The sequence below is a fragment of the Pipra filicauda genome, unplaced genomic scaffold, assembly GCF_003945595.2.
Source record: "Pipra filicauda isolate LSUMZ 115617 unplaced genomic scaffold, ASM394559v2 scaffold385_size793830_pilon, whole genome shotgun sequence".
NCBI lineage: Eukaryota > Metazoa > Chordata > Aves > Passeriformes > Pipridae > Pipra > Pipra filicauda.
The window spans coordinates 189,497-216,703 of NW_024104515.1; the positions used below are offsets into that span (position 1 = coordinate 189,497).

The 27,207-nt window shown below is 50.8% G+C and overlaps 2 protein-coding genes across 2 annotated transcripts; one reads left to right on the top strand and one right to left on the bottom strand.

Annotated features, from left to right (window-relative positions):
- The first annotated feature begins 4,861 nt into the window (after positions 1–4,861).
- LOC113988331 (protein TENP-like) lies at positions 4,862–10,301 on the top strand. Its single transcript, XM_027721818.2, has 16 exons — positions 4,862–4,883; positions 5,482–5,598; positions 5,847–5,943; positions 6,230–6,337; positions 6,488–6,625; positions 7,040–7,085; positions 7,303–7,363; positions 7,593–7,684; positions 7,785–7,961; positions 8,272–8,313; positions 8,441–8,605; positions 8,899–8,966; positions 9,266–9,311; positions 9,534–9,597; positions 9,695–9,771; positions 10,051–10,301. The coding sequence occupies exons 1-16, from the start codon at positions 4,862–4,864 to the stop codon at positions 10,117–10,119; spliced, it is 1,389 nt and encodes a 462-aa protein (XP_027577619.1). The 3' UTR covers positions 10,120–10,301.
- A 3,168-nt stretch (positions 10,302–13,469) lies between these two features.
- LOC113988317 (BPI fold-containing family B member 4-like) lies at positions 13,470–26,793 on the bottom strand. The gene is made up of 17 exons (XM_039384915.1): positions 26,743–26,793; positions 24,615–24,739; positions 23,859–23,988; positions 22,993–23,107; positions 22,405–22,509; positions 22,002–22,157; positions 20,359–20,422; positions 19,905–19,968; positions 19,380–19,471; positions 18,163–18,336; positions 17,445–17,498; positions 16,784–16,951; positions 16,605–16,672; positions 15,447–15,489; positions 14,915–14,978; positions 14,505–14,581; positions 13,470–13,956 (listed from the first exon to the last, which is right to left on the bottom strand). Exons 3-17 carry the CDS (start codon positions 23,968–23,970, stop codon positions 13,933–13,935), a joined length of 1,380 nt encoding a protein of 459 aa, XP_039240849.1. The 5' UTR covers positions 23,971–23,988; positions 24,615–24,739; positions 26,743–26,793; the 3' UTR covers positions 13,470–13,932.
- Positions 26,794–27,207: the final 414 nt, after the last annotated feature.

Consider the following 27,207-nt stretch of genomic DNA (forward strand, 5'->3'; position numbering starts at 1 on the left):
CGATGAAAGCAGGATCAAAGCTGTTTATTGACTTACTAATGACAAGGAATTATCCAGCAGTCAGTGAGCTACAGGCTCAATATCTGCGAAGCAGCTGATAAACCCCGACACCAGCCCGAATCTAACTCATTCTGTGAGTCCTGACTTGTTCTGAGGTCCTTAATCCCCACACACAGCTGCAGACACACTCCCCACCCCTCACAGCACATGCACCCTGCAGAGCAGGGGGTCCCCTTCTTGTGCCTCCCTCCTCCAGGAGGTGAGGACATTGCATCCTGATGATGCAAATGTGGTTTGTTTAGAGATCAGTTCTTTCAGGACACGTGGCCTCTGCCCAGTCATGCCCAGCTGGTTCTGACAGTGCATGGCAAGACAGCCTCACCAAGGAGTGTCGGGGTCTTTTTGTTTCAGCTTGTGGATTCAAACTATTGAAAAGCCAAGGAAAGAGGAAGAAGCACCCTGGGAAGCCCAGCACGTTACTGCTCCCTCACCCACCCATCCCCACCGGGTCCTGGCCACAGCGTGGGTCACAGCCACATGTCCCCATCCCTCAGGTCATGTCCCCATCCCTCAGGTCTCTGCGACAGGCACGTCCAGCACCAGCACGTTCTATGGATTTAACAACAAAAAAGCACATGGGTGAGATTTAACAGGTGCTTCTGTGCTCAGGTGTGATGGACTAATGGCACAAAGTCCAGGGGTGACCCAGGGGACAGCAAAGCCACCACAGTGGTGTCCCTACCTCACCCCTGCTGATGTTTGCCTGCTGGTAGGTGTGTGTGTGCTGTAGAAATCCACCTGCAGACTGCAAGATCCAACAGTGCTGTTACCTGCCCCTTAGGAATTGTCAGTCCTGGCACACCAGAGATGTGTCCTTTGGGACGTACCTGCTGGGGAGGTTGGCTCTAATGCTGATGAGGGTGATGTGGCAGTTCCTGGGGCTGAACCAGGGGGTGCCTGTGGTGTCCTACCCCAGCCACCCTCTGGCCATCAGGTTTGCAGCCAGAGCAATTTCCATGTTTCCTCCTATAAAGCTGCTCAGAGCAAAGCTTGGTCAGCACAGGACAAACCCAGGGAGTGAACAAGTCCCCCAGCCCTGCTGGCACCAGCTTCCATTCACCTTTTCCCAGTCCTGGTCATTTGGACTAAGGCAGCCATGAAGAGCCCTGAGCCTGGGGAGAGCACCACTGAGATCATCGGGGGACAGAAACCTTTCGCCTCCAGCCTGTGGGAAAAACAGAGGAGAAGAGCTGGGAAAAGGGAGCTGTCAGAGCCTTATGCCTGGGCTTAGATGCTTACAGCAAAGTGACATCTCACTGATATTATCACCTCTTCTCTTCCCCTTCTTGTTTAAACTTTCCGTTTAAAACTACTTTTAAATTTCAGAACAAGTTTCTTCCCAGTAAAAAGGCCACAAATTTCAGTTTTGAAAAAAAAAAAACAGAAAAAAGATGTTACGGCATTCAAAGAGTCTCCATGCCCCCACTCAGCATGGATGTGGGGGCTGGAGGGCCAGCTCTGATCCTCCAGAAATTCTGGGGTTCCCTCAGGACATCGTGGACAAAAGCTGGGCAGCCCAGCTTTGAGAGCCAACCCCCAGTGCTGCAGAGCCACGACATCCACCCCAGACGGTGCTGAGGCAGGAGCCGACGAGCTTTGTTGCCTTTAAGTTATAGTTTCTCCGTGTGTTTGTAGACACAACCATGCAGAAAATCACCAGCTTTAATATCCCTCTTGTTAGTGGGGAGTGATTCGTGGCTGCCTCCAGGCTGACACTTCCCAACCTCCTACTTTTATTTGCTCGTCCCCGGTTCCGGTGCGAGGCTGCGGCTCATCACTCACCCCGAGATGCCTTTGATGGGTTTGACATTGGGCTTTTTTTTTTTTTTTGCAGCTTCCTCTGCCATTTTCTGCAGAACATCACTCCCATTCAGAGCAGCAGAGACTGCTGGAGAGTTTGGACAATACAGGGAATACAGCACAAACCCCCCAGGGAGGAGCCTGTGCCAGAGGGTGAGGGGTTGTGGTGCTCCCACCTCACTGTATAAAATATCACTTTTAACATATTCCCATCCAAACACAGCCAGGACCCAGCAGGACTCCTTGGGCGTTGTGAATTACGATTGCAGCCATCTCTGCCATCCTTGGGTGCTGATGGGAGCTTGGCAGGTTCATTTTAGATGTGAAGCATGGGGCATGGACAGATGGAATCATGTCCGCACATGGACACTAATGTGTCTGAGTGCTTACCGTGGTCAGTCGTTCCAAGGTCAATCCTGATGACAGCTTCTGGGGCAGCAGCTCCTCCTGACCACGCCAGCCACCCACCAAGGAACAGAATGAACCAAAGCCTTGACACCTTCTGATCTGGACTGGCTGCTCACAGAACTCCAGAGACAGCAGAGCCTTATGGAAGAGTGTGGGCTTCAATGGACAGAGGGAGACAATGAGCTGGACACAGTTCCCAATGGCACATCAGCAGCTAAACACTGCACTGGAGGAAAGCTCTGCTCTGGCTGGCCATGCTGCTGCTGTCACTGAGGCTGCCCCTGAGGTTAGTGGTCACCACTGTGCCCTCACCTGTCCCTTCCTGGGTATCCCACCCAGCAGGACCTGGCTCTGAGAGCTCCCTCCCATACGGTACTGCAGCACCAAGTAATTTATTTCCTCTATTCACTTCTGTATAAAACGTGTGGTGATGTTTAATCTGTCATTACCTCCCTCCCAGTGCCGTGCTCGGTGGCCCACTGCTAAGACCAGACAGGGAGATTTACATCTTATCTAGCAGGAGTGTAAGATTTATGGATAATTCCCAACAAGGAGCACATCATGCCAGAAAGACATTTTTGTGCTAGTAACTTGATCAGTCATTATGCTGTGAGTTGACACCTAATTAAGCCTCCACAGGCATCATCAGGTCCAGAACAGCTCTTCAGGAGGAGAAAATCCACCTCTAAGCACCATGGTGGCAGCTTATCCCCAACCCTTGCACTGCTGGAAGTGATAATAATGCTCCCCAGAAAATCCCCAGTCTCAGGGAGAGCTGCTGATACCACTTGTGCTGGAACAAGGAATCACAGGGGCAAATTCCCAACTGCTGCTCTAAAACACAGCAAAGACTCATTTCTCAGAGAGTTTTTTAGGCTGTGTCCAAGTCCCTACCAAAGTCAGATCCTGTGAAACACCTTCCATGGCCCCAAGGGATTCATCTGGGGGTTACAACCTTCTCAATGGATTTACTTTTCTGAACACGTTTCTTGCCTCTCAGTGGGCTGTGCACATCAGTGTAGAACTGTAAATCCTGCTCTCCCTTGGCAGGCTGCTCTATCTCCATATTTTCTCTTGACACTGCTCTCTGGATGCCTTCAATGGAAATGCACAATGTGGCTGGAATTCTGCTTTTCTTGGCATTTTTCTGTCGTGCTGAGCAGAAAAGCAACAGAGCACTGGGGAGAGCCAAGGGCTTTGAATGTGTCAAGATGCACCTGGAACAAGCACCCAGTACCTCAAGTCACCAGTGCACAAAGGACAATGGTTGCTGCCCAGGCAGCAGGTGTTTCAACAAGCACTGAACACCTCACCCTTCTGCCAAGAGAGTCAGACTAAAATGGGCAGCTCAACCCTCTCTGGAAGACTGGTCGTGCCTCAAAGTTGAGATCACAAATATCAGGGAGGCATGGGAGGTCACAACACAGAGCACAAAGGAGAGTTGGTGAGATCATGGAGGATGTGTATACATGGTGTTTACAGGTGGTCCATGCTCTATCCTCCAGGCCCAAAGGAAGCCAGGAGAACACAATGGACTCAACACAGGAAGGAGAGGAACTCTGATTCCTTTCCATGAATGCTTTCAGTGCTCGTAGGGATATTATCGAAGAGAGTGGATGTCACCCATCCTTTTTAATACCAGTCATAATAAATATTGCCAGTGGCTTTTGGTTAGTCATGGGTTAAAGAGATGAAGGAATTATTGCACATGGGCCATTCCATATTTCTATCTGCTTTAAAACTTGCTGAACCCAACAGAAACACTCCCATTACCTTCAACAGACTTACCCAGGTCTGATGGAAATTGAGGACATCCTTGATGAATTGTCAAGACCTCCCTCAGCACAACACATGCAGGTCTCATCCCTTCTGGTCTGATACCTTCCACTATCCCAGGCTGCTCCAAGCCCCACTCCTGGCCTTGGACACTTCCAGGGATGGGGGAGCCACAGCTTCTCTGGGTAACATGTGCCAGAGGCTCACCACCCTCACAGGGAAGAATTTCTTCCTAATCTCTAATCTAACCCTGCCCCCTGTCAGTGTGAAGCCATTCTCCCTCGACCTGTCACTCCACACCCTTGTCCAAAGTCCCCCTCCAGCTCCCTTGGAACTCCTTTAGGCATTGGAAGGGGCTCTAAGGTCTCCCCAGAGCCTTCTCTTCTCCAGGCTGGACAATCCCAACTCTCTCAGCCTGTCTCCATAGCAGAGGTGGACATGGAGTTGGCTGTCATTGTGGTGTTCAGGAGAAAGCACAGCTGCAGAGCAAAGACACCCACATTTGCTTTCTAACAATGTTTGATTTTTTGGCACCCTTCACCCAGAGGCCTTTCTTTGTGCTCCTCAGGAACACCACAGTGAAGACAAGCTGCCCCAGCACCTGCTGTTCAATACTTCACCTCGCCAGGTCAACAGTCAGTGTAATCAAGTCTATGGGGAAACAATTAAAATGGTACAGAAATCAAAGTGTCCCCACAGTGTCCGTGTTCCCAGCCCTCTTTGCCAATTCCTGCTCCATCAGCCTGGATTGGAAGGATATATAAACCAGCAGAATTCCTCAGTGGGGCCACGGCAAGACACGGACTGAGTCAGAAGAATGGGAAGACTGGCCAGGAGAGGTAAAGATGCATTTGCAAACTGAATAGCTTGATACAGGCATGGCACCTACTTACTTTTGTGTGTCTCCATAAGGCTCAGCACTCACCAGAAGTCCACTTTCTTCAAAGACTGAGATAAATATGTATGTTTCCTGCAGGTTAAACTTTCTGAATTTCTTGTTTTCTCGATATTATAAGAGCGTTACAGACATTATAAACGATTCCCAAATGTATTTCAGAGACAGATAACACTTTCACCTTTTCATTTGACTTTAGCCTCCTCCATAACTTCCATTCCTTCCTCTATTAATTTTAGCTCCTGTTTATTTGGTGGTTTTATACCAGTTGTGGCTGTTCTGTGCTCTTCAGCAGGTGTGATATCGCTGCAGGCACCGTTCTTGCTTACAGGCACAGGGTTTCTTCAAGGCTGAGCATCTGTCAGTGCTTTTAAAGCAGAACACAAGAGCTCTGGGTTGTTATTGCACCAAAGCTGACAAGCTCCGCACCACAAGCCCCATCCAGGAGTGGATCTGTGGCTCTGTACCTCAGTGGCCAGCCCAGGGCCACGCTGCTCTCTGTGGGTGCCCTCCTCCTCCTCCTCCTCCTCCTTCTCCTCCAGGTGCTGGCATGGCAATGCTCCGCACCCTGAGCATCCTCCTGAGCCTCCTGGTCCCAGCTCACACCATCAAGTCACCCGACTGTGGTGGCATCCTCACCCCCTCAGGACTGAAATACCGTAAGTTCAGACCCACATCTCCCACACCAGCAGTGGGGAGGGGAGGCAGTGGCATCTTCAGTGATGAAACACCAAACTCCAGCACCAGAATCTTGTGGCACTACTCAGCTCACCTGCATCACCCCCTGCCTACTGCTAACAGCAGGGTGTTAGTAAGGGATGGAAGTGTGTCACCTGGGTGGGTTTCAGTCCTTCCATCAGGACACAAGCTCCAGAGGGTTTCATGAAACATCTGTCCTATTCCACAGTTGCTGAAGTTTCAAAGCCACACGCAGAGTCAGTCCTCAGGCAGGACCTTATGGCCCCACCAAACCCAGACCCGTCTCCCACCACCTCCCCAAGCAGGTGAGTTGCCCTCTCTTGCCCAGGCTTTGCTGCCATACCCCTGGTTTATGCCAGCGTTTGAGTATTGTCACAAAAGGCATTTTGCCAGAGAGGGCAAAATTCCTCCTGGAGACCAAGAGATTTAGAAATGGTCTCCTGGCTCCTCCATTGGGGTGCAAGGGTAGCAGACCCCATGCTGGCCTAGGAGCATGGATTTACCTGTGCAGAATCTCAGGGACTTCTGGTGCTTCTCAGGGACTGCACATCAGTCTGTGCTGGTCTCCCCACACCTTCGTTTCTGCTCCAGCAGGAACCAAATTAACTCCGTCAAAGTTGATGAGTTTTCCCTGACGCTCGTCCCCGACACCGGGATGCGGCTGAGCATCGATGTGGACCTTGGCATCACATCTGCCCCGTGAGTGCTGGGACTGCACGGGCTGGAACCAGCCTGAGCTCCTGGCTGGAGCGACAAGGATCCAGCATCTGCAGGAGCAAGGGTTGCCTGGGGCGAGCACGGCCAGGAGCACCCCCTGGCTCCAGCCTCCTCCTCTCCTCCCCGGCACAGCTCAACCACCAAGGAGATGCAACTGTCCATCCTGGCAGACCTCCATGTGGAGATGAACCCCGAAGGGAACCTGGAGCTGGTGACCTCTGCCTGCAAACCCACCCTGGAGGAGCTGCAGAGCACCGAGGAGATGGACAGGTCGGCCCCACGGTTTTCCTCCTTGTGGGATCTGGGTAGTGGAGGAAAGAAGAAACTGAGGCACAAGCATTCCAGTCGGGAAGGTGATCAGGTTACAATCTGTTCACCGAAAGCTAACAAAGGCCTACACAAAAGTTTTATCTTCGTGGGAGGAATTTTGCTCTGCTTTTTGGGGGGTTTCCCATTTGGAGAGAGTTTCAGTCTCTCATAAGGGAGCAGCACTTTCAGAATTGTGCAGCAGGAATGCTTTTAGTTCAAGTCCAGTGGCAGTTCTGAATTGTAATCACAGCTTAACAGATGATAGAAAATAATGGTAATTGTCTCTGGATGCCTTTTGGGTCAGATAAAATACACTTACCCCCCCCTTGGCTGGGTTGGTTCTTGCCTAACTTCTGCTCTGTTGTTTTTACCCAGCACATCCTCAGGATCAGATGTGGACAAGCAGATCAATGTTGAAAAGGTAAGATAAGGTTTGTAAAGGCACGAGACAACATTGTACAGTTCTGTAAGAATTAGAGCACTTTAAGTCTATCTGGTGCTTTTCCAGCTCTGCCCCACAATTCCATGCTCACTGGACACTGCCATTGTCCTCTGGTTCCTGGCTGCATTCCAGGACACCCAATGCCAGCAGACTCCAATGTTCATCTATCACCTCTCTTTCTGTTCTTATTCCATAGATTTGCCTGGAAGTCTCCAAACTGCTGCTTTTCCCAAATGAACGTCTGATGTCTCTGGCAGGTGAGCACTTGGCTTTCAGTTCCGTTATGGACTGAGGGCTTCAGGGATCATTTTGGAGCAGGCTGTGAGGTGGGACGGGCTCCTACCCTGCAGCAGCAGTGACTCTGCTGCCATCATCTCCCAAGGGACCTGCTCCCTCTGCCCGGCTCTTTCCCTGTATGCTTCCCAGAGCCAATCCCCTGCCACTGCTGTGTTTCTCTTCCTGAGCATCCCTCTGCTCCATTTGCAGCTCCTTTCCCCATCACACCGAACTGCCAGGTCCAGTATGTGCCCCTGGCTGCCCCCATGTACTCTGAGCAGGGAATCATCATCTCCTTGCAAGTAAGTCCTCGCTTTCCAGCTCCCAAAGCTGTTTCCCTTCCAGTGCTACAACGCCCTGAGACACCTCAAACTCATTTTGTCCTTGCCTGTGTCCCTGCAGACAACTTTCCAGGTGTCAGGGACAGCGATCCCCCTGCCAGTCAGCCCTGTGCCCTTCAGCATGCCTGAGCCAGCAAGCTCCAGCCCTTCTCACCTCACCCTGGCTTTCTCCAAGCACTTCTACACCAGCCTTTTCTTTGCCCTGGAAATGTCTGGGGCCTTCAACACGACTATCCTGGTGAGTGGAGCAAGCAAGAAAGGAAGCAGTAGGAGATATGCACTCGAAGGGACAGCCCTCCCCTGGGAACAGCTTGGAGGAGACACGTGCCTTGCACAGAAATTAATTAGAGTGTGTCTGAGCGCCCACAGGAGTCACCCTCACTCTCCCAAAAATATTATTGGTCTAATGGAGTTTGCCACGAAGGATAACATGTACACTGCTTCTGGCATGAGAAGGGCTCCATGCAGGGCCTGCATGGCCACACTGGACACGACCCCCGGAGCAGCAGCCACATTAATCTGATCATGAGCTGTGCTTTGTCTTTCAGAGCCCACTGACCACTGCCACCCTGGCGGGGAAGATCACTCAGGTGTGTTGCTGTCACTGTCACCCCGAGGCACAGCCCCAGCTTGGACAGTGACCCCCAGCTGCCCACCCACCACCCTGGGGGTGCAGGGGTGCCTCCATGCCCAGAAATAACCCCATTCCTTCGTCAGATGGGTTCCCTCTTCCAAGAGGACCTACCAGTGGTGCTGCAAGTTACGACCCGGAGTTCGCCTCGCGTGGTGCTGGAGGAAGGCAAAGCAATCCTGAAGCTCTTCCTGACTGCCCAGATCGGAGCAGTATCATCAGTTTTCCAGAGCTTCCTGAGTGTGAACGTGGTGAGTGTGCCCTGCAAGCACACTGAGCTCGGGGAGCGGGCGCTGCAAGCCTGCCCATGCTGCCCACAGGCACTGCCCTTTACTCTGAGCCCTGGTCTGACTGCAGCCACACAGGGGCTGATTCAGCCTTTTCCCATCATGGTGCTCCCAGGGCTCCAGCAGCATTTGCCCATGTGGCATCATGCAGGGAGCACGTTGTGGGTGGCAACACACGGATGAGTTCATCACATCCCACTATTCAAAGCCAAAGGGGGGGCATTTCCTTGCTGATCTGCCCTCTGTTCTCTCCACAGGACGTGTCTGCAAGGCTCCACCTCAGCGTCACGGACACAAGGATGATAATCTCTGCAGCAGCGATAGAGTAATGAACCCAGCTGTGCTCTGGGTGCCTGAAGGGGACACGTCCCAGCCACAGCAGGGAAAGGAGAGGCAAAGGGGTCCTGGGAAGTTCTTAGCTTTTAGAGTTTGGGCATTGCAGAGGTAGCTCCTTCCTCAGGGAAACAGTGAGACTCCAGAAACACGGTTAGGGAGAAAAGTGGGAATTGCACCTTCCACCCCCTGCATTGTTCCTGAGCCCAGCCAAGGGACTGGGGAAACAGGGAAGTCACTGCTTATTACAGCTCAGCACCAGCAGCTCCTGTGCTGCTCTTTGTTTTCCAGGGATATTGAGCTCAGCCTGGCTGCCTCTGACGTGGGTCCTGTGCTGGTAGGTGCTCCTGGCCACAGCCCTTCCAGCCATCCTGGGCAGTGGGTGCCAGCAGGGAAATACTGAAATACTGACTTTGAGTCCTCGTTGCACCTGGTGAAAGGGAGAGTTGGGTCCTTGTGGGATGGGGAGAGGTGCAGTGAGCATCAGGACCCCCTCTCATGGGTCTCTGCCTCCTGCTTTAGTCCCACACCGTGAGCTGACCCTGGCTATCCCCCACAGGCTGCCTTGCTGGAGGAGTTATTCTTGCCCACAATCCGTGAGGAGGTGCCGGCCCAGATTAACGGTGAGGACATGGGAGCTCTGCAGGTGCTGCCTCATGGGACGCTCAACACAGACCCAGACAGCACCCAGCTGGCAACTGTCCCTCTTTCTTTTCCTAGTGGTCCTGAGAGGAGGTGTTTTCCTGCCCCACATCGCCAGTTTCACCTACACCGACGTCAATGTCACAATTCACAGGGTAAGAAACAAAACCTTTAAACTGCTCCCTACTGTGTTTGATTTAAAGGGAGCATGGGAGCAATGCTAACCTCCCAACTTCGGAATAAATCAGGCTGTTCCTCCAGCTCTGGTAACCTGCGAAACCAAGTTTTGTTGCCTTAAATAGGCCCAGCCCCTCTTTAGCCCCAGGGACACAGGCCCTGGCTGTGTCAGAGGGGCTGTGGGTGGTGGTGAGCCCTGTGAGGGCTGATGGAACCACACAGGCACCGTGCTCAGCACTCCTTCCTCCCCTGCTCAGGACTACGTCTTGATCCCCTGCAACCTCCAGCTAGAGGCGAGGACTGGAGAGGCAACCACCCTGGGCTGAAGTCTGGTATCTGGAGTAAAACAGTGGCAAAAGCATTCTGTCGACTCTCACATCACACTCCGTGGTTTGTCACTGCTTGAAATGTTGAAAATCTTTCTTGCCCTACTAAAACATCATGGTGTCATATTCTGGATAATAACAACATTCCACTAGCACCTTTCTCTTCCAGCCCTACCCCTGGCACTTCCGTTGCACAGAAGATGGATTGTAATAATGTTCCGTGCTTTAATTAAACATTTCTCTTTAACTCTGCATTTTCTAGTGTGCCTGTTGACATTTTTCCCCCTCAGCAATTTGTACCTGTAAACAGATGAATTTTGCCTTGCTAAGAACTGGTACCAATACAGATGTCCAGGCATTTAATTAAGGGAGCATGAAGATTCCACTCATTTAAAAGGATGCAAAGCAGCCTCCTGCCTTCTCAGCTGCAGGACGACATGGCCCCTACATCGAGAGATCTTTCATCTGCTTTTCTTCCATGTCTCGTGTTACTATGGGAACACTACGGCTGTTGGGTTTCCAGGGTCAGAAAGAAGAAGAGGGGGAGGAAATCAGTCTGCAGAATGGTTTCTAATTTTAGACATGAAGGCAGTTATATTTTCAACACTTTGCTGCTGAGAAAGCTCATCACAGAGAAAGTGCTGAATGAGAGGTGACTGCAGGCATCAGACTGCGCAGCCATTGGCATTGGGATGCTCTTTCCTACTGACCAGATGTGTCTCCAGGTTGTTCAGGAGACGAAAGGGGGGGAAAAAACATCCACAACAGACAAGAGCATCCAAAAGGGAAGGGTGGGTGGTACCAAAGCTCCAAAAGCTATCCCAGTAGCACAGTGACTGGGTGTTGCGAGCAACTGCCCTGGCCAGGGCAAGCACATGGTTGATGCCCAGGAGGAGCATCCTGAACCCTGGCTGTGCAGCCCAGAAGGAGCATCCTTATCCCTGACCATGCAGCTCCAACCTCAGCTCTCCCATGGTGATGTTTCACGTAACACCCCAGCCATAAAACCATATTAATTACATCTACAGCTGCTTTCGCTTGCCACAGCTACAGCCATCATTTCCAGCCCCTGAAGCTGCTGAAAAACACTTCAAAACCTCATATTTCAGAGGCTCAGAAATAGGAAAGCAAACAAAACAAGCCAGGTTGATTTACTACAAAGAGTAAGGAACCCTGAAGGTTTATGTGCCCAGCGAGGGGACCTGACTAATGATGTTAATGCCCAAAGTTGGCCATAGTGGGAACTGCTCCTGATAAAAGTTTCCTGGTAGAGCTGCAACCATTATTCTTTGACTAATATATCTTAAACCAGTTTCCCAAAAGGAATAAGCTACAGTAGTAAAGAGATGTATTTCTTTGCTAGGGGATATTCTGGCTCTAGGCTTCAGTGCATGGCTCTGCCTCTCCAGTGCAGGGCTGGGGTCTCAGGAGCTGCACCCCCCAACCCCCAGCCCCACATCTCACCTGAGAGCAGCCACAGGCTTGGAGCAGAGCTGGTTTATGCTGGAGAACGGGGGTCTTCTGCTTCTCCCTCCAGTCACCTCATTTGCTGAATTCCCCCAGCACAGCTGGGCCTTCAGCAGACAGGCAGTGCTGTCCCCAGCTGCCACTTTGGGTTAGCCTGGGAAAAGAAATGCTGAAAAAAGTGTTTGTATTAACATCTTTGGCATACACAAGATCCATCACTTCCTGGGCAGTCCTGCAGAAAGTGCTGCCTGGTGATATTCGGCTTCCTTTGCCAGTGGCACATCGAGCAGGATGCACCAACAGAATGGTTCAAATGCTGATACAGTGGGGACAAGCCCATTCTCCAGCCCCCACAGAGCAGCGGATGAAGCTTTGCCAGGGGCATTCCTGGAGCAAGAGCTGGAGAGCCCAAATCCCATGCACTGCCAGCAGCACAGCCAGCCCCTTGCACCCCCTCCTGCTGCTCATCCAGCAAAGGATTTTCCAGCCTGTCATGGTTCCAGTGTTAATAAAATTTTCCTGGACAGGATTGTCTCAGCTCTTATTGATTCTGAATTGCAGTTTCCTGCTCTGGATATACTCCTGAGCTTGCTAGAAATTCAGAGCCTTAGATGCACAAATTGCATAAGTAAGGAGTTACACTGAGAAGGTGCTGCCCTTTCCTTTGGAAAAGGTTCCTCTGCTTTTTCCCACTCAGCCTCGTGGGATGAACGGCAGAGCCCTGGGACAGTGACAGATCACAGAGTGCTCTGTAACATGCCAGCGAAATGAATCTCCCCCAGCAGGGCAGAATGCACACAGAAGTGATGGCCAAAAGAGTGTGAGAAGAGAGGCTAAACTTTACTTACTGTCCAGAAGGTGTTTGCCCAGGAACCAGAACAAAACCTTGTGCAAACACAGCCTGTTCTGCCAACCCATGGGCAGAAAGGATGGATGGAAACACTGAGCCCCAGCAGTGCGGGAACCCTGAAGTGGCACAAAGCAGCTGCCAGCACAGGATAGCTGGGGTTGCTCATCCTGCCCTCTGGGTAAAAGGGTCACAAAGACACCTCTGCCAGCTCCATGGGCATGCTGGTGTCAGAGAACATGAGCAATGGGATCTGAACTCCCTGCTCCTGGATCCTGAGCCTGGCCTGATGCTCCACAGCATTCACACTTGTTGGCACCTCGCTCTGCAGAGACCCCTCACTGCAGGGTTCTGGCACTTAGGCTGTACCCAGCCCGCTGCTTAAACGTGGAGCCCTGTCCCCTTCAGGCAGAAATGTAGAGTGGAACATTGCCCCACTCCTCACCTGGTCAGTGCCAGACCCATTCTGGAGCAGTGCCATTCCATCACTACCTCTTGGGACACCAGTAGAAAATAACACGCTCACAATCATATCCAGTGCTTGGCAAAACAGGTGTTGGAGAGGCCATGTAAAACCTCAGGTTTATTTTTTCTTTTTTAACCAGAACAATTTGTTTTTCTGAAATCTGAAATGCTGTGATTCTTGTCCCTGTGATGTGCAGATACTAACAGATTGTGACATCAGCCTAAGCAGATGTGGCTCTGGCAGGCAGACGGGTGTGCTCGAGGGCTATCAGACCTCTCATTTCTCTGGTAACAAAGTTTCCCTTCAGATTCTATCAGGAAATGCTTCGTGACCTTTGAAAATTCGATTTAATTATGATTTCTGCTTGTGGATTAGCATTTGGTCAGGGGGTTACCAAGCCAGAAGGAGCCACTGAAAATCCAAGTATTTTCTTTCCTCAGGAAGTTCGAGTGGAAAGAGTTTTCAAACCCCAAACCAAAATATCGTTTGTCACAAAGGAAACAGACCCCAGAGTGGGGGCAGGACAGAAGCTCTCCCTGAGAAGCATCAGAAACCAGAACCTCATTCTGAGCACTAAAAAAGTAGGAACATTTATTAAAAGAGTTACATGACAAATGTATCCTGAGCTCCCACTCGGCACTTCACACCCTCCCAAACCTGGATGGGGATATTTTCTTCATAAACCACATGCAACAAGTTCACTTCTTTTTTCCATCAGGAAGAGTTTGACCTCAGAACAAATTTCCCAATTCCACTGCAGCATCACACGCAGCTGCTCTGACTGTGATCCCAAAATCACACCAACTTCTCTAAATAAATATTTGTAGACAGAGCAGCCTATTGGGTTTGGCTTATGCAAGTACTCGCTGTACTCACACGAGCCAATTCACTTTAGAGTGTCTTAAATATTATCAATAATCTTGAATCGAGTTTAGGAAAGAAAAGCAGATAATGCTGGCCCTGGTGTTCTGTCCTCGCTGGTCTCTTCCTCTCTCTGTCCCCGCAGACCCCTCTGTGCCTTGCACTCCCCAGCTCACACCAGAAGCACGATCAGGCCCTGAAGGGGAGCAGGGAGAGACACAACCACGTTAACTCTCAACTTAGAGGCGTGCTGGTTTCACAACACAAACCAAAGAGAAAACCCTCTGGCAAGAATCTTCATGTCCAGTTTGTAATAAGGAGGGCACAGAACCCTTTGGGAAGTGTCGGAGAACATCCCGGCTCTTCTGGGACACCTCCAGGGTGCACAGGGCTGGAATTCAAGACACTTTGAAAGTGCCACTGAAAAGGGCTTGCATGACCCCCCAGATCCACATCAGAGCTGCTTCCATCAAATTCTCCAGAAAGGAAAGAAGGGACAGGGAACCAGGAACTGCCCTGGGGTCTGAGCACTGCTCATGACACACTTGGGTCCATGCGTGGGCATCACATCCTCAGGCAGCATTCCCTGATCTGAGGGAAGCCATATAGAGTAGCTCTTTTGGCCTTTCAGGGTTAAAATCTATGGCTCTGGTACACACCACCAGCACTGGCAGGGTCCTATAAACATCCCCAGTGGCCTGTGCCAGTTCCTTACAGGAGGGAACAGCCCATCTGAACACTCACCGCTAATATCTGCACATCCACCTTTATTAAGGGAATGCCCAGCACGTTTGGCAGTGGGATCCCGATGCTCAGGGCACCTGCAGGAGACAGACAGGTCCTTGTACACCACCAAGGGGTGACCCAGCTCGTGCCCCATGACAGAGCTGCTCGGGGGCACCGACTGCAGCACCATCATGCACTTGGTTTTCTTTACATTGTCTGCCACTGACTGTTGCCAGGACTGATGCTGGGGTAGGATGGTGCAAGAATAAGGTTGGATATTTAACTCCAGCCTCAGAATGGGGATCGAAGAGCTTTAATGGCTTCCGCTCTCCTGCCAGAGCTTCCAAACATACATACACATTCCCTTCGTCCCTCCTTCCCCAGAAATCCAAACGCTCCCAACATTACAGCCACCCCGGTCACCTTACCATTCATCACAGGCAGTAATGTTTCCATGAGCAAACTGCTGCAGTGGGGCTTCAGGATCGAGATCTGAGCCAGAGAAGGAACAAGCACATGAGGGGCACTGCCCTGCCCGTGACAGCAGAGACCCCATCCTGCACTGACACAGCAAAAGAAACAATAGTCCCTCTTCTCTTTAAAGCAAATCTACTTTTATTCCTCAATTTGTATTCAGTGCTTCCTTTGGGAAAACTTCTACCTGGTGACACTCCTGCTGCAGGCCTGTGTGAGCTTTGCCCGAGCAGGGGTGAATGAACAAACAGATTTCAGCCTTACCTTTGCGTTATTAGAAAAGGCAGAAGGGAAAAAAGAACAGCAAAAGAAGAATTGCTACAACCTACACCACAGAGCAGCTAACAGCTATGACCATCAGCAGGAGCAATCCATCACAGCATCCCACAGGCATGGCCTGGCTCCCTTCCCTCCTGAAACTACAGGGCACCATGCTCAGCTGGCTCTGCCTGCCCAGTGAAGTCCAGACTGGTACCAGAGACTTACATTACTGATGCCAACATCGGAAGACTCCAAGGAGAGGGAGGTGCTGCAGGCAAAGGAGAGCAAACAGCAGGTCAGACACAAGGCACTGGCCAGAGGTCAAGCTCACAGTCACCTCCAAGCACAAGGTTCCTCAGCCCAAGGGCAGGGACCCCTGTGTGGCATCAGGGGTCCCTCCACTGTAACACAAAAAGCAGGGACTGCCAGACTTGCAAGAGAGAAAATAAAATAGGAAAAGAAAAACTTAACCTAATTTGTATTTGCTTGTCAAGGAAGCAGCACTGCAGCAGGGCACACACAGCTCCTGGCTGCCCTTCCCTCTCCCTGCACAGGTTATTCACCTTCAGAGAGGAGTCAGCTCCTGACAGCTGAGAGCAGAGCTTCTAGAACCCTGTGGCAGGGGGTAGGAACCAGGTGATCTTTAAGGTCCCCTCTAACCCAAACCATCCTGTAATTCTATGTAAAAACACCCAGTCTGGATCTAAGGACCTGGAGAATTTGCTACAGCTCCTCATGTATCGCTGCAATCACACCACTACTCGTACCTAAAATGGATGCTCTATTTCCATTTCAATTTCTCTTTTCTACTGCTATTGAATCTTGTTATACCTTTGTCTATTGAATTAAAAGCCTTTTGATGCATTTCTATTCCCCATATCGCTGCATACAAGCTATGCCAATTTTGCTTCTAAATCCAGCTCTTTGACAAGCTAAATAGCCCAAAATCCTCAAACCTCCTGCTATAAGGAATGCTCTCCAATCTTTAATCATACCTTGACTGGCATTAATGACAGCACTTTCCTTTACTCCTTTATCGCTCATGTCCAATATCAGGCATTTTTAACCACTGCCCAGGATCAAAGTCAAGCTGACAGTCTTACAATTATTCAGGTTACCTCATTCCTCCTTGTTATAAAACTGACACACTTTTCCCCCAAGCCTTCTAAAACTTTCCAGCTGCTGTAATCCTTCCTGAACCACCCTGTCCATCCACCTCGTGCCATCAGCCAGGTATGAAATCCCCGGATTCAGAAAATGAAAAGTCTGGCTTACAGAAATGGAAAACGTTTCAAGTCAGCAGACCCAGAGCTATAGTTGCAACACAGAGAATGTCACCAGCCAGTACAAGGGGCACAGTCTACCTGCCCAGGGCCAGCCTACCTGCGCAGGGCCAGCCGCAGCACCAGCCTGCCTCCCACAATCGACACGCGGACGTTTAGACCGAGGTCCTGCCAGCAGAGAGGCAGAAGATCAACACGTGGAAACATCCCCATCCCACACACCAGTCACCCAGCTGGCTGCACGCTGCACCCCTTGGAGGTAACTCCATCCACACTTACAGCCTTCAGCAGCAGGAGGTTGAGGACGGATCCATCTAAACGGTTAAGGAACACCTGGACCAAGACGGAAAGCTTGACGCTGGCTTTGTTTTCTTCCAAGAGGATGAGCGGGTTCCCACCCAAGGTCAGCCTGATGTTCACAGGGCTGGTCCCACGGCAGGTGGAGCACTGTGGGAATTGGGAACACATGGAGGTGGCTACTGGCACCGCACACACCGGCCAAGCAGGGGCTCAGCAGTCCTGGTGCACACTCTCACAATCCCACAGCTCCACGGAGCCTCCTCCAAGGTCACACACAGGGTGCCCAGGAAATGGGAGACACCAGACATTTACCAGCTCTCTATGTCAGCTATCTGTGTCTCTGTGTCAGACATTTATCAGCTGTCTAGGTCTCTATGAGCTGTGGGTGAAGACTTTCCCCAGCTCAGGGAGCGGGAGAAGGGCAGGGGCTGCCGAGGCTGAGCAAACCCGCAGTCCCTTTGCCCGCTCCCATCAGCTGGTCAGGCAGCAGGGCAGGCTCAGGCCATGCTGGTGCAAGAGGAGGGCAGCAGAAGGCTGGGGACCTTTGGCAGCAGCACGCTGGCACCTCCAGCTGCATCCCTTGGACAGCTCAGACCTGGTGAGGTTTTCACAAACCTTCAGGCCTGAACCAGTCACTCACCCCAGCAGGAGTGATGGTCCACAAGGTCTCGTGCAGACGGTTGGCACCAGAGAACTGTGGGAACAGAAGCACCAGCAGCCCTGATGAGCACTCCAGCTGACTTCAACAACACCCATCCTGCCAGGGCCACCCCATTGCACAGCACCCTGAGCTGCCCACCCTCTCCACTGTTCCCCAGCTGTTTGGGTGATTCCCGGTCAGCTGTTAAGGTGAGAGCACCCAGCTGTGGAAGGTGATGTCCTCCAAAGGCTTTCAACACCTGATAGTGTGTGGACCCCTAACATTTCCCACTGGCAGTACAGATTGGAGGCACAGGAGGTGGAAACACCCAGGTAATGGCACTGCACACACACAGTGGCTTTTCTCAGTGACGTTTTGCAGATTCCTTTAAAGGGATCACAGTCTGCAGGAGTCCATGGCAGAACCAGTACACAACTGGTCTCAACAGGTGTCCCTGGGGTGCCCATACAGAAACAGGCACAGCTGAGCAGTGCAGGTGCTATTACAGCTTTCTGAGAAGAGCAGGAAGGAGGCAGCACTGGGGATTGAGCCTCTGCCAGCGAGCACACGCACAGGGACATGCACAGGGACATGCACACACAGCACCAGCAGCACCAGGGACACCTCAAACAGCCCTCCCCAAGCAGACCCGAGGCCAGGCTGATGCCCATCCCTTGTCACCCACTCTGGCATGAAATACAGGTGCTGCTGCACTCACAATATCTGGCGTGCAGGGGAAGGTCTGCGGCGGCATCCGGAGCAGGAGGGTCAGGCCGGCATTGAGGAAGCTCTGGCGCATCGCCAGGAGCAGGAGCCTGTCCATCAGCGGAGGCAAAGCGGAGGGGGATGAGTCGTGGGGGATGGTGATGCCTCCCACCTGCTTCACTGCACCCTGCAGGGAGAGGTGACACGGACATCAATCCCATCCTCAGAGCCATGAGGCCCAGACCCCTGAGACAGGAGTGTGGGGCCAGTGCCAGCTGAACAGCCCTCCTCTCACCAGAGCTCCGGGAAAGCACCGGGCTTGGAACAGTTCCCTCTGTGTTCCAGAGATGACAGGAGCTGATAAAGGCACGTGTGCGTAACTGAGGCCTTCTCATATAACAACGTGCTTTGTCCAAATCACAACTCACTGCTTCAGTTCATCCCTGAGGTCTCACTCCAGGGACAAACAAGGGGTGACGGTGCAGCTCCCAGCAGCCCCAGCCCTCCCACACCCATCCAGGCATCAGCCACCCTTGCAACTCCACAGAATCCCGCACTGACACCATCTACTTGCTAAGGAGACCAACTCTGACCATCCAGGGGTCTTGGGGGGACAAAGACTCATCCCTACAAAGTGACTGCTCCAAAGCCAGAGCAGCAGCAGGGTTTCAGAGGCTGCAGTGTTTGCTGTCAGCGGTTGCTCCTCTTTAGTGCTCACATCTCAGTTGCTTCTCACCAGCCACTTGCTTTTATTTAAGCTCTCCTGTTTGAAAGTAGTTTGCTTTTTGCTGCCTTCCCCCCCTCCCCCCCCCCAGTAAGACAGAAGTGAAAAATACATCCATTAGCCTGGTTTAGCATTCACCCACCACAGAAGCTGAACAGCAAAGGCAAAAAGTACTAACACCAGGTCTGCATGGCAGGAGAGAGGAGGAAAATTGCTCATCCCAAGAGAAGGAGAGCTGCTCATCCCAGCAGCTGCATCCAACAAACACACAGTCTTGGGCAGACTCAGGGTAAGTTTGAAAACAGAGCAAATTTGAAGAAAAGCACACACAGTTGCTTAGTGGTGACTTGGATCAAGATCCAAATACTTAGGAGCTTGCATTTCCAGGACAAGTCATTAGCTCAGCTCCTCCACAGGATTCTACAGCTCCCATGGGATGAGGTGAGCAGACTGAAAGGCAACACACAGCCATGCTCCCAGGGACCTGCTGCCCAGCATTAACTTACATCTAAATCCAGGCCAAGGAACTTGCCAGAGGTATAGGGGATGCTGGCCAGCTGGTAGTGGATCGTTCCTGCCGTGCCAACTGGGATGACAGCTACACACAGGAAAAGGATCATTACAACACCAGGAAATAAGCAGCAACACAACCTCCTCCCCTGACCCCTCAGACCACAAACCCCCACACCCACAAACAGTCTGAGATTCAGTGCTGCAGAGTGCTCACTGCTACTCCAAATGGCCAAAACATCCCCAAATTCTGCTTGGTGGCATCTGCCTTTAGGATATAGCCCAAAACGAGCATCAAAGAAAATAAAGTCAAATCCAAGGGCGACACATAAAACTGATATAAGGAGGGTCAAGGTGGGAGCAGTTCACTTGGAGTGCTGGGGTGTGAATTCAAGGTTCAACAGCAGCTCTGCGGAAGGGTTGGACTTCTATTGATGCACTGATGGATTTGACATGGGAACAGCCCTTCCCACCGTGGGGAACATGGAGAAGCAGCACCTCACCCTCCACAAGAAACGCACCATTGAGAGTGCCCAGGAGCTGGATGTTCACAAGGTTCATCACGATGTCAACCACAGGACAGAGCTGCAACACAAACCAGAAACATGACTGCTCAACCCCCCTCACCACCGTCACCCACAGCTTACCCAGACCCCCTCCTTTCCATCTAAATCCCCATGGAACAAGTGCTGCTGGGATGCTGTGAAAGACCTGGGGGCAGGGGAGAAACCCCAGAGCCGTGGGACCAACACTGAAGGGGAACACTTTGGTTTGGGGAATATCTCAGACATTGTCCTGCTGGCCACAGCCCTCTGGAGCTGCCAGGCTGCCCACAAACTTTCCTGCCTCATGGCACATGCCAGGCATGTGGGAGAGCAGCACAGAGAGATGGTGCAGCTGGCTGTGACCTCGTAACATATTTTTCCCAGTATCTCTGTGTTTCAGCTGTGAAAGGAGGGCAATCCTCAGCCATACCAAAGCGGGCAGAGTTGCTGTCAGCTGGCGAAGCACCATCTCATTCACTGACAGGGTGAGCAAGCTGGAAAGGTCAGAAAAAAAATCCCAATCAGTACAAAAAAAGCTCCAGGACAGGAGACCAAAGGATCTCCAGCCTTCATTTTACACTATGCTAGGTCCTTAGTCATCCCTTCAGGGCCACTGCTGTGGCTGCCACTGGCCAGAGCAGGGGCTGGACAGAGGGCCGGGGGGGCAAAGGGGTCACTCGCCCCACTGAGGGCTGAGAATCTCATTGCTGAGAATCACAGCATCATTAAAGTTGGAAAACACCTCTAAGATCACCAAGTCCAACCATCAACTGAGCACCACCACCACGTTCAGCCCTAAACCATGTCCTCAAGTGCCATAACCACATGCTTTTCTAACACTTCCAGGGATGGTGTCTCTACCACTTCCCTGGGCAGCCTGTTCCAATGCTTGACAACCCTTTCTGTGAAGAAATTTTTCCTTCAGCAATTAGAGGGCACAGATATCACTGCACAAAAGGAGCGAGCCTCTCACACAGTAACCTGTGTTTCGTGTCTCCCTCTGGTATTTAAATCAGTGCTGTAGTTAAGGGAAGAGAGAGCTGTTAGGAAATAGCCTCATGTTCGTTACTGGGAACAAACAATTTGCATCTGGAATAACAAGAGGAGAAATCTGCTGTGTGACATTTCCACACTGCTGCTGAACAGCTCACTCGGGACGTGCAATGCCTGCAGCAGCACAAAGCCAGTTACGTCTCATAATCAATATATTTCTGGACTGTTGAGTTGGCAAGCCACAGACAGCAGGAATTCATAGAGCATCTTGTTATTTATGCCAAAATTCTGCCTACAGATGCATCTGAGGAGTGGCCATGAAGTCAATCATGTACATCCACACTTCCTTTACCCCCCTGGGAACTCAATTCCCGCACACCATCACTGTAATCCTGCTAAAACTTAAAACATGACCCCCGAGAGCAGGTGAGCCATGTTCTTCTGTTCACTCGCACAGCATTTTTCAAAGCAGCTGCTGCACTGATTGAAATATATAATGCATAATGCAAAAAATAATTAGGAGAAATTCAATGAACCTGAAAAGTGAGCAATTCAAAAGCAATAAAAGAAAATATTTCCCATGATCAATTTACTGCTGCGTTCATCAATACACGAAGTCAGCTAATTCTTGCTGTCAAGAATTTAATAAGACTGAGCAAGAGATGGGACATTTGCATGGAATTACCCACATCCACAGCAATCAGAGGGAAACTCCACATTGCCCAGCATTCACCTGGAACAGCAGCCAAAGGCAGAATGTAAAACCAGGGCAAGCAATGGTGCTGTTTTCCTAGAACTCTCCCTGCCCTATTACTTGTACCCTTTGGATATCAATTCACTAGCTAAGTCTAGAGAAAGTCATGCTTCAGATCTTAAAATTTCCACAGATAAACAGAGGAAATTAAACCTCATTCCATTTACACTGAAGCAACTGGCTTTGGCATTAGGAAAGAAATTCCATCCCTGAGGCCTGGCTCTATATCAGCTGAGCACTGCCTGTGTCCTGGCAGACTGTCCATATTGTTGGATAAAGAGAAGAGGACTGCATGCAATGGAAAACATAAATCCACAGGCACTTACCCAGAAAGGACCTTGATCTTTATGGCCCCAAGAATGCAGAGGCAGTCTTCAGTGACAACCTGGACCGTGCCAGATTCAAAATTCGTGCATTTAATGTTTGCGGTAATGTTCACATCCACTAAGATATCAATTAGTTCTGAGAGCAGGCCAACCAAGCTGCAGAAGAGAAAATGGGATGATTTCATCTCTCAGCCTCTACCCAGAGAAACTCAGCAAAGCCAGAAGGAGCAGACTGCACCTCCTTCTCCTTCAGACCATTACCCATGTCAGGAGCCATCTTCTCCTGCCTGTTTTGCTCTGTAACTTTATTATAAGGTACGAAACAGCCCAAAATCCATAAAAGATGCAAAATATGGCAGAGTAGGGGTTCCCCTCATCAGCCACCACGAATGCCCCCACTCACCATTTGCCACTGAGCTGCAGCTTTGCCCCGATGGTCAGCTGGACCCCGATCCCTGGCAGCAGCACCACCGACAGCCTGGGCAGCCGGACCTGGACGAGGTGCAGGCTGTGAACAACAGCAAAGGCTGGCACAAATTAAAAACATCTTCCAGCAGCTGAGCAGCTGTAGCCATGAGGAACCTGCAGCACCCACAGCACCACAGCTACCTCCAGCCAGAGGCATGAGGATAAGGGACAGATGAAAGCCAAAAGAAGGCAGCCTAGAACACCTAGAACAAGACTGGGGTGGAAGCCGAGTTTGTAGAGCTGTCAGCTTTTTCCCCTCTGTGGTCCTTTTCCCCTCTCTCAGTGCTGTCAAGCATCTCAGACATCAACAGCCACCACCAGAGCTGTCATTCTGCACCCACACCCATAACCTGCAGTGCACCTTGTCACCTGCACTGCTACCACACAGACAACTTTAGTTGGGTCAGAATTTCAGTACCATGATAAAATGAGGATAATGGCCGGGGCCAACCACACCACCAGCAGCTCAGCTTGTCTTGCTTCAGAACTGATGGTGAAGGTGCACTTACAGCCAAGCACTTACCCCGTGATGCTGGTGGGAGAGTTCAGCAGACCCCCTTCACCCATGATGTTGGGGAGCACGAGGCCCTGCAGGTGCTGCTGGAGAAGCCCATTATGAATTATGGCATCTGAGAGAACTGGAAAACATCTGTGTGTGAGGACCAGCAGCGACCTCTCCCCAGTCAGTCAGATCCAACCTGATTCTGTGATTTTGTCCTGGCAAAGATGGGGCACAGCAAAGCCCTTTTGCTCCCCAGAACTCCTCATGGAGCTACCAGTTGTCTCCATGCAGTCTAAATACAAAGGGATGCTATTTTGCAACGTGCACTAAACCAAAGCTCCCTGTGGTGAATTAACATCCCAGACCCCCCATTTGGAGGGCACATGATGGCTGTGCACTGCCAGGAACATCAGCAACCCCACTCAGAGCCTGGACTTCCACTCACAACTCATTTTCCATTTGTCAGGGGTTTTGTTTGTTGATTTTTGCCTGTTTGTTTTTGCTTTCGGGGTTTTTTTGTTTGTTTGTTTTCAGTAGAAGCAACTTGAAACAAGCCGGAACATTGCAAATATTATCGTGGCTGCTACTTCACAGCAGCTGTTTGTCAAATATCAGCTACTCCAATATGGAAATGAGACATAAAGAGGAAATAACCCAGATCTAACCCTGAAATTCTATGTGGTTGCTTGGTACTGAAACATGTCCCAGTTGTGGAGCAGAGATTTCCCTGACCTGTGAACCCAGCAATGGCTCTCAGGGGCTCTGAGTAAAGTCTGCAGACCTGAGGAGCTATAAAATAAGGATAAAGACACTCGGGAGGTTTTATTCTCCTTCATGATCCCACAGAGCTTTCAAAACAAACACAATTCATGCTTTTTTGTAGTTACCATTCTGCATGGCCCTCGGACTGACAGCGCAGGACAGGCCAGACAAGACTTCCTGAGAGGGCGAGAGGAGGCCACAGAAAAAGATGATTCCAAAAAGCTTCAATACCGTCATCTCCAGAAGATTCCCCTGCTGGCAAGGGAGACATTGGAGGGAACAGTGGGGAAAAATCCTATCAGAAGAGATCCCAGTGTCTTTAGGAGGAAAGAAGTCAAGAAAGAAATCCCTCCTTTACTCTTTATCCAGCTCAAGTCAGACTCCCGAGCCCAGAGCAGCAGGACCTTCTTCATGTCTATACATATGGACAGACTCCACACATGGATCAATAAAAACCCTTTCCTGGTCCCTTGTGACTGGCCCAAAATATTCACTCAAAAGAAGCAAAACTGCTTTCCCCCAAACTGATGTTTAAGTTATTTCTGTATCCCTGTGACGAGCGGTTGCAGGTGTTTCGGTGAGGGGCTTTGCCAAGAGAAGCATCTGAAGATCATCCTTGTTCTTTCTAACTTTCAAAAGCAATAAACTGAAGCATAAGCGATAAAAACAAGCTAGCTAAAAGTTATAATTTAATAATTATCAACATAAATTTAATTACGAAATGGCAGACACAGGCTGGTGATGGGGAGCTTGGTGCCCAGCACAATCTCCAAATAAAGTAGCCGAGCACCAGGCACACTGCACGTGTCTTTCCAGAGCAAGGACCCTGCCACCGCACCTGTCACCCTGCCACCACACAACCAGTGAACAGAGGATGTTACCTGAATCAGCCACAGCCAGCTGAGACAGGGTCTTGGCTCCACTCAAGCTCCTCTGGGCTCCTCAAGGCTCTGCGACGTTCCTTCTTCCCCGCAGCTGAGATGAAAGAGTCACCCTTATATAAAACCTGCAGCCAAGCAGACACACCTTCTCCTCACAGCCTGCCCTGGCCCATGAGCAGCCATCCCTCTGCTCTTGCTCCTCGCAAGCAACACCCAGCTGCCACCTCTCTTGATTTATACACGGCAACGTCACCACTGCCTTGACAGGCTGCCATTTCCCTCTGTGGCCTGGATCACTCGGATGCCGCTTTTTCCTCCCCCAGTCTGTCTTAGAAAGGATGCTCTGCAACCACGGCAGGGATCCCCACGCTTTGAGGAAACCAACTTATTTAGGATACCATCAGTTATTAAAGCATCTGAACCTGACAGGAGGCTGATGGGGCTGGCTGTGGAGGAAGGCAGCACGCAGAGCATATGAGCAGGGGTTCAAGGAGGCTTAAAGTAGGAAACTATCTGCTTTTGCCAATCCCTGAGGAGCTGTGGGACTTACAATGCTCATTTCTGTTTCAAGTGCAGCCCTGAAAAAGATTTTCTTGAGAAAAAGCGACGTGGAGAGGTTGCAGAGAACTGACAAGTGTTGGCTTTTTTGAGACCAAGCTTCAAATTGATTTCAGTTGGATCTGTCACGTGTCATAAATTGATCGTAAAAAAATGAAATTGTATCAAAATGTACAGAGACAACAATAAATACAATTTTGAACAAGCAGCACTTATGGTAGCTGAGCGAGCTAAGGGCAGCAGGAACACAGATCTCAAGGGAAAATCTCATCCCGCAGGAACGAGAATCTCACCCCTCAGCAGATGCCTTGGCCGGGCTTCACGGAAGTTTCCATTGTGCAGGGCCCCAGGAAGATCTTATCTGGGGACTTTGTTCGGGTCTGGTCACCCATGTTCAACAGGGACACACTTGGGGGGAATCTGGGCAGCAAAGGGCTGCCGGGACAGCGGGGGAACCGGAGAGGGGCTGGCGTGCTCGGCCTCACGGAACACAGAGCAGCAGAGATATGATCATTCTCCACAAATGTGGGAGAGGAGAAGGAGAGAAGGGGAGAGGAGGCCTGCCCAGGCTCAGGGACAGCGTTGGCACAGGAACAAACATAAGCCAATATGTTCAGGTCGAAGTTGGCAGAAAGCTGCTACCACCACAGTGAGTTTAGGGCTCTCTGTCCCATGGGAATACAGAAGGCTGCAAAAATAGCATTAGGATGCTCTTGAGTACTGCACAAGGTGCTCTCTCTTGCAGCAGCAAAGTGCTTCCCTCGAGTCCCTCAGCATGTGCTGCTGTGAGCTCAGGTTCAGTGGAGCAGCCTCATCACAGAAACGCTGTAGGAGCTCCTGTTTTACTTAACACACATTCATCCTGGACTACATTTGATGTGCTGGTGACAGTCTAGTCCCAAAACCAGGAGTTAGATTAGATGATCTTTAAAGGTCCCTTCCAACCCAAACCAGTCTATGATCCTATGAATAATGTTAGCCCCTCTGAGGAGACAGGAGCAGCAGAGTGAAGTAAAAAAACCATCTCCCCTGGATGGTGCAACCCAGCTGCCTGCCAAGATGGTGATTGCAGGGAAGAGACATGGATCAGCACTACAGTTCACCCCAGGTCCCTCATGGAATGCACAGTTTGGAGACACACAAGCAGGTCCTTCCACAGTTGGCCCCTCTCCAGTCCATCCCACTCCCACATCCCACCACCAGCTCCCATCCCACCTTCCCCATTTTCTCCCCAGGTGACTCAGGATGATTTACACTCACTGTTTTTATTTCTGCCTCTGCTGCTTGCCCCAGTGTGCTTTTATTGCCTGGGGCAACCATATTTTAATCCCTTTCAAAGAGCCTCATCCAAATGTACAGAGCAAGCGGTCGCCACGAACACCCACAGTGAAGCGTTTGATGAGACTGCTCTGGCCTTGTACAGGCTGCAGGAACACTGCTGCTGGCAAAAGCCAGCTGCTGAGCATGCACAAAGGTGGATTTCCAGCTGTTTTCAGAGATGCCACTGCATGTGTAATAAATACCTGAGTCATCACGCACATGTACTCACACAGCACGGCCGCCCACTCACATTGGATCATCTCACCATTCCATGGCAAGAAGCAGAAATCTGTGTCCACACACACGTCCTGTATCACAGCAGTGAGCAGGAGCTGAGGAACACACCGTTTTACACACCCTGTCCATATTTCTTCTTGCTCTGTGAGGTTTTTCTTCCTCGGCCATATCCTTTGCCTCCCTCTCGCGCCCATATTTCATCCTCTCCTTGCAGCAGTGATTTAGACATCACTTACCAGGAGGCTGGATTCAGTCCTGCAGTGACAAGGGAAGATATATTGAAATAAAGCATTGCAAGAAATTCAGGAAGAGATTATCTCAACACAAATGCTGGAAAGTGGAAGGGCTTACAGGAAGACCAACACCCACAGAGGAGAGATGCTCCAGAGCAGCTTCTGGCATCCTGCACTTGAACTTGTGGTTCTGTAAGATGGCAGGTTAAACAGCAACAGGATTTTTGGAAGAGTAATATTAAAGT

Bases quoted from the DNA above. Each gene is read 5' to 3' on its own strand.
- LOC113988331 (XM_027721818.2), top strand. From the start codon at position 4,862: ATGGGAAGACTGGCCAGGAGAG. The intron at 5,599-5,846 runs GTAAGTTCAGAC...CCTATTCCACAG, and splicing joins CCCCTCAGGACTGAAATACC to TTGCTGAAGTTTCAAAGCCA. The intron at 9,312-9,533 runs GTAGGTGCTCCT...TATCCCCCACAG, and splicing joins CTGACGTGGGTCCTGTGCTG to GCTGCCTTGCTGGAGGAGTT.
- LOC113988317 (XM_039384915.1), bottom strand. From the start codon at position 23,970: ATGACGGTATTGAAGCTTTTTGGAATCATCTTTTTCTGTGGCCTCCTC. The intron at 14,979-15,446 runs GTAAGTCTCTGG...TCTCTGGCTCAG, and splicing joins CCGATGTTGGCATCAGTAAT to ATCTCGATCCTGAAGCCCCA. The intron at 13,957-14,504 runs GTGAGTGTTCAG...GCTCCCCTTCAG, and splicing joins TGGATGTGCAGATATTAGCG to GGCCTGATCGTGCTTCTGGT.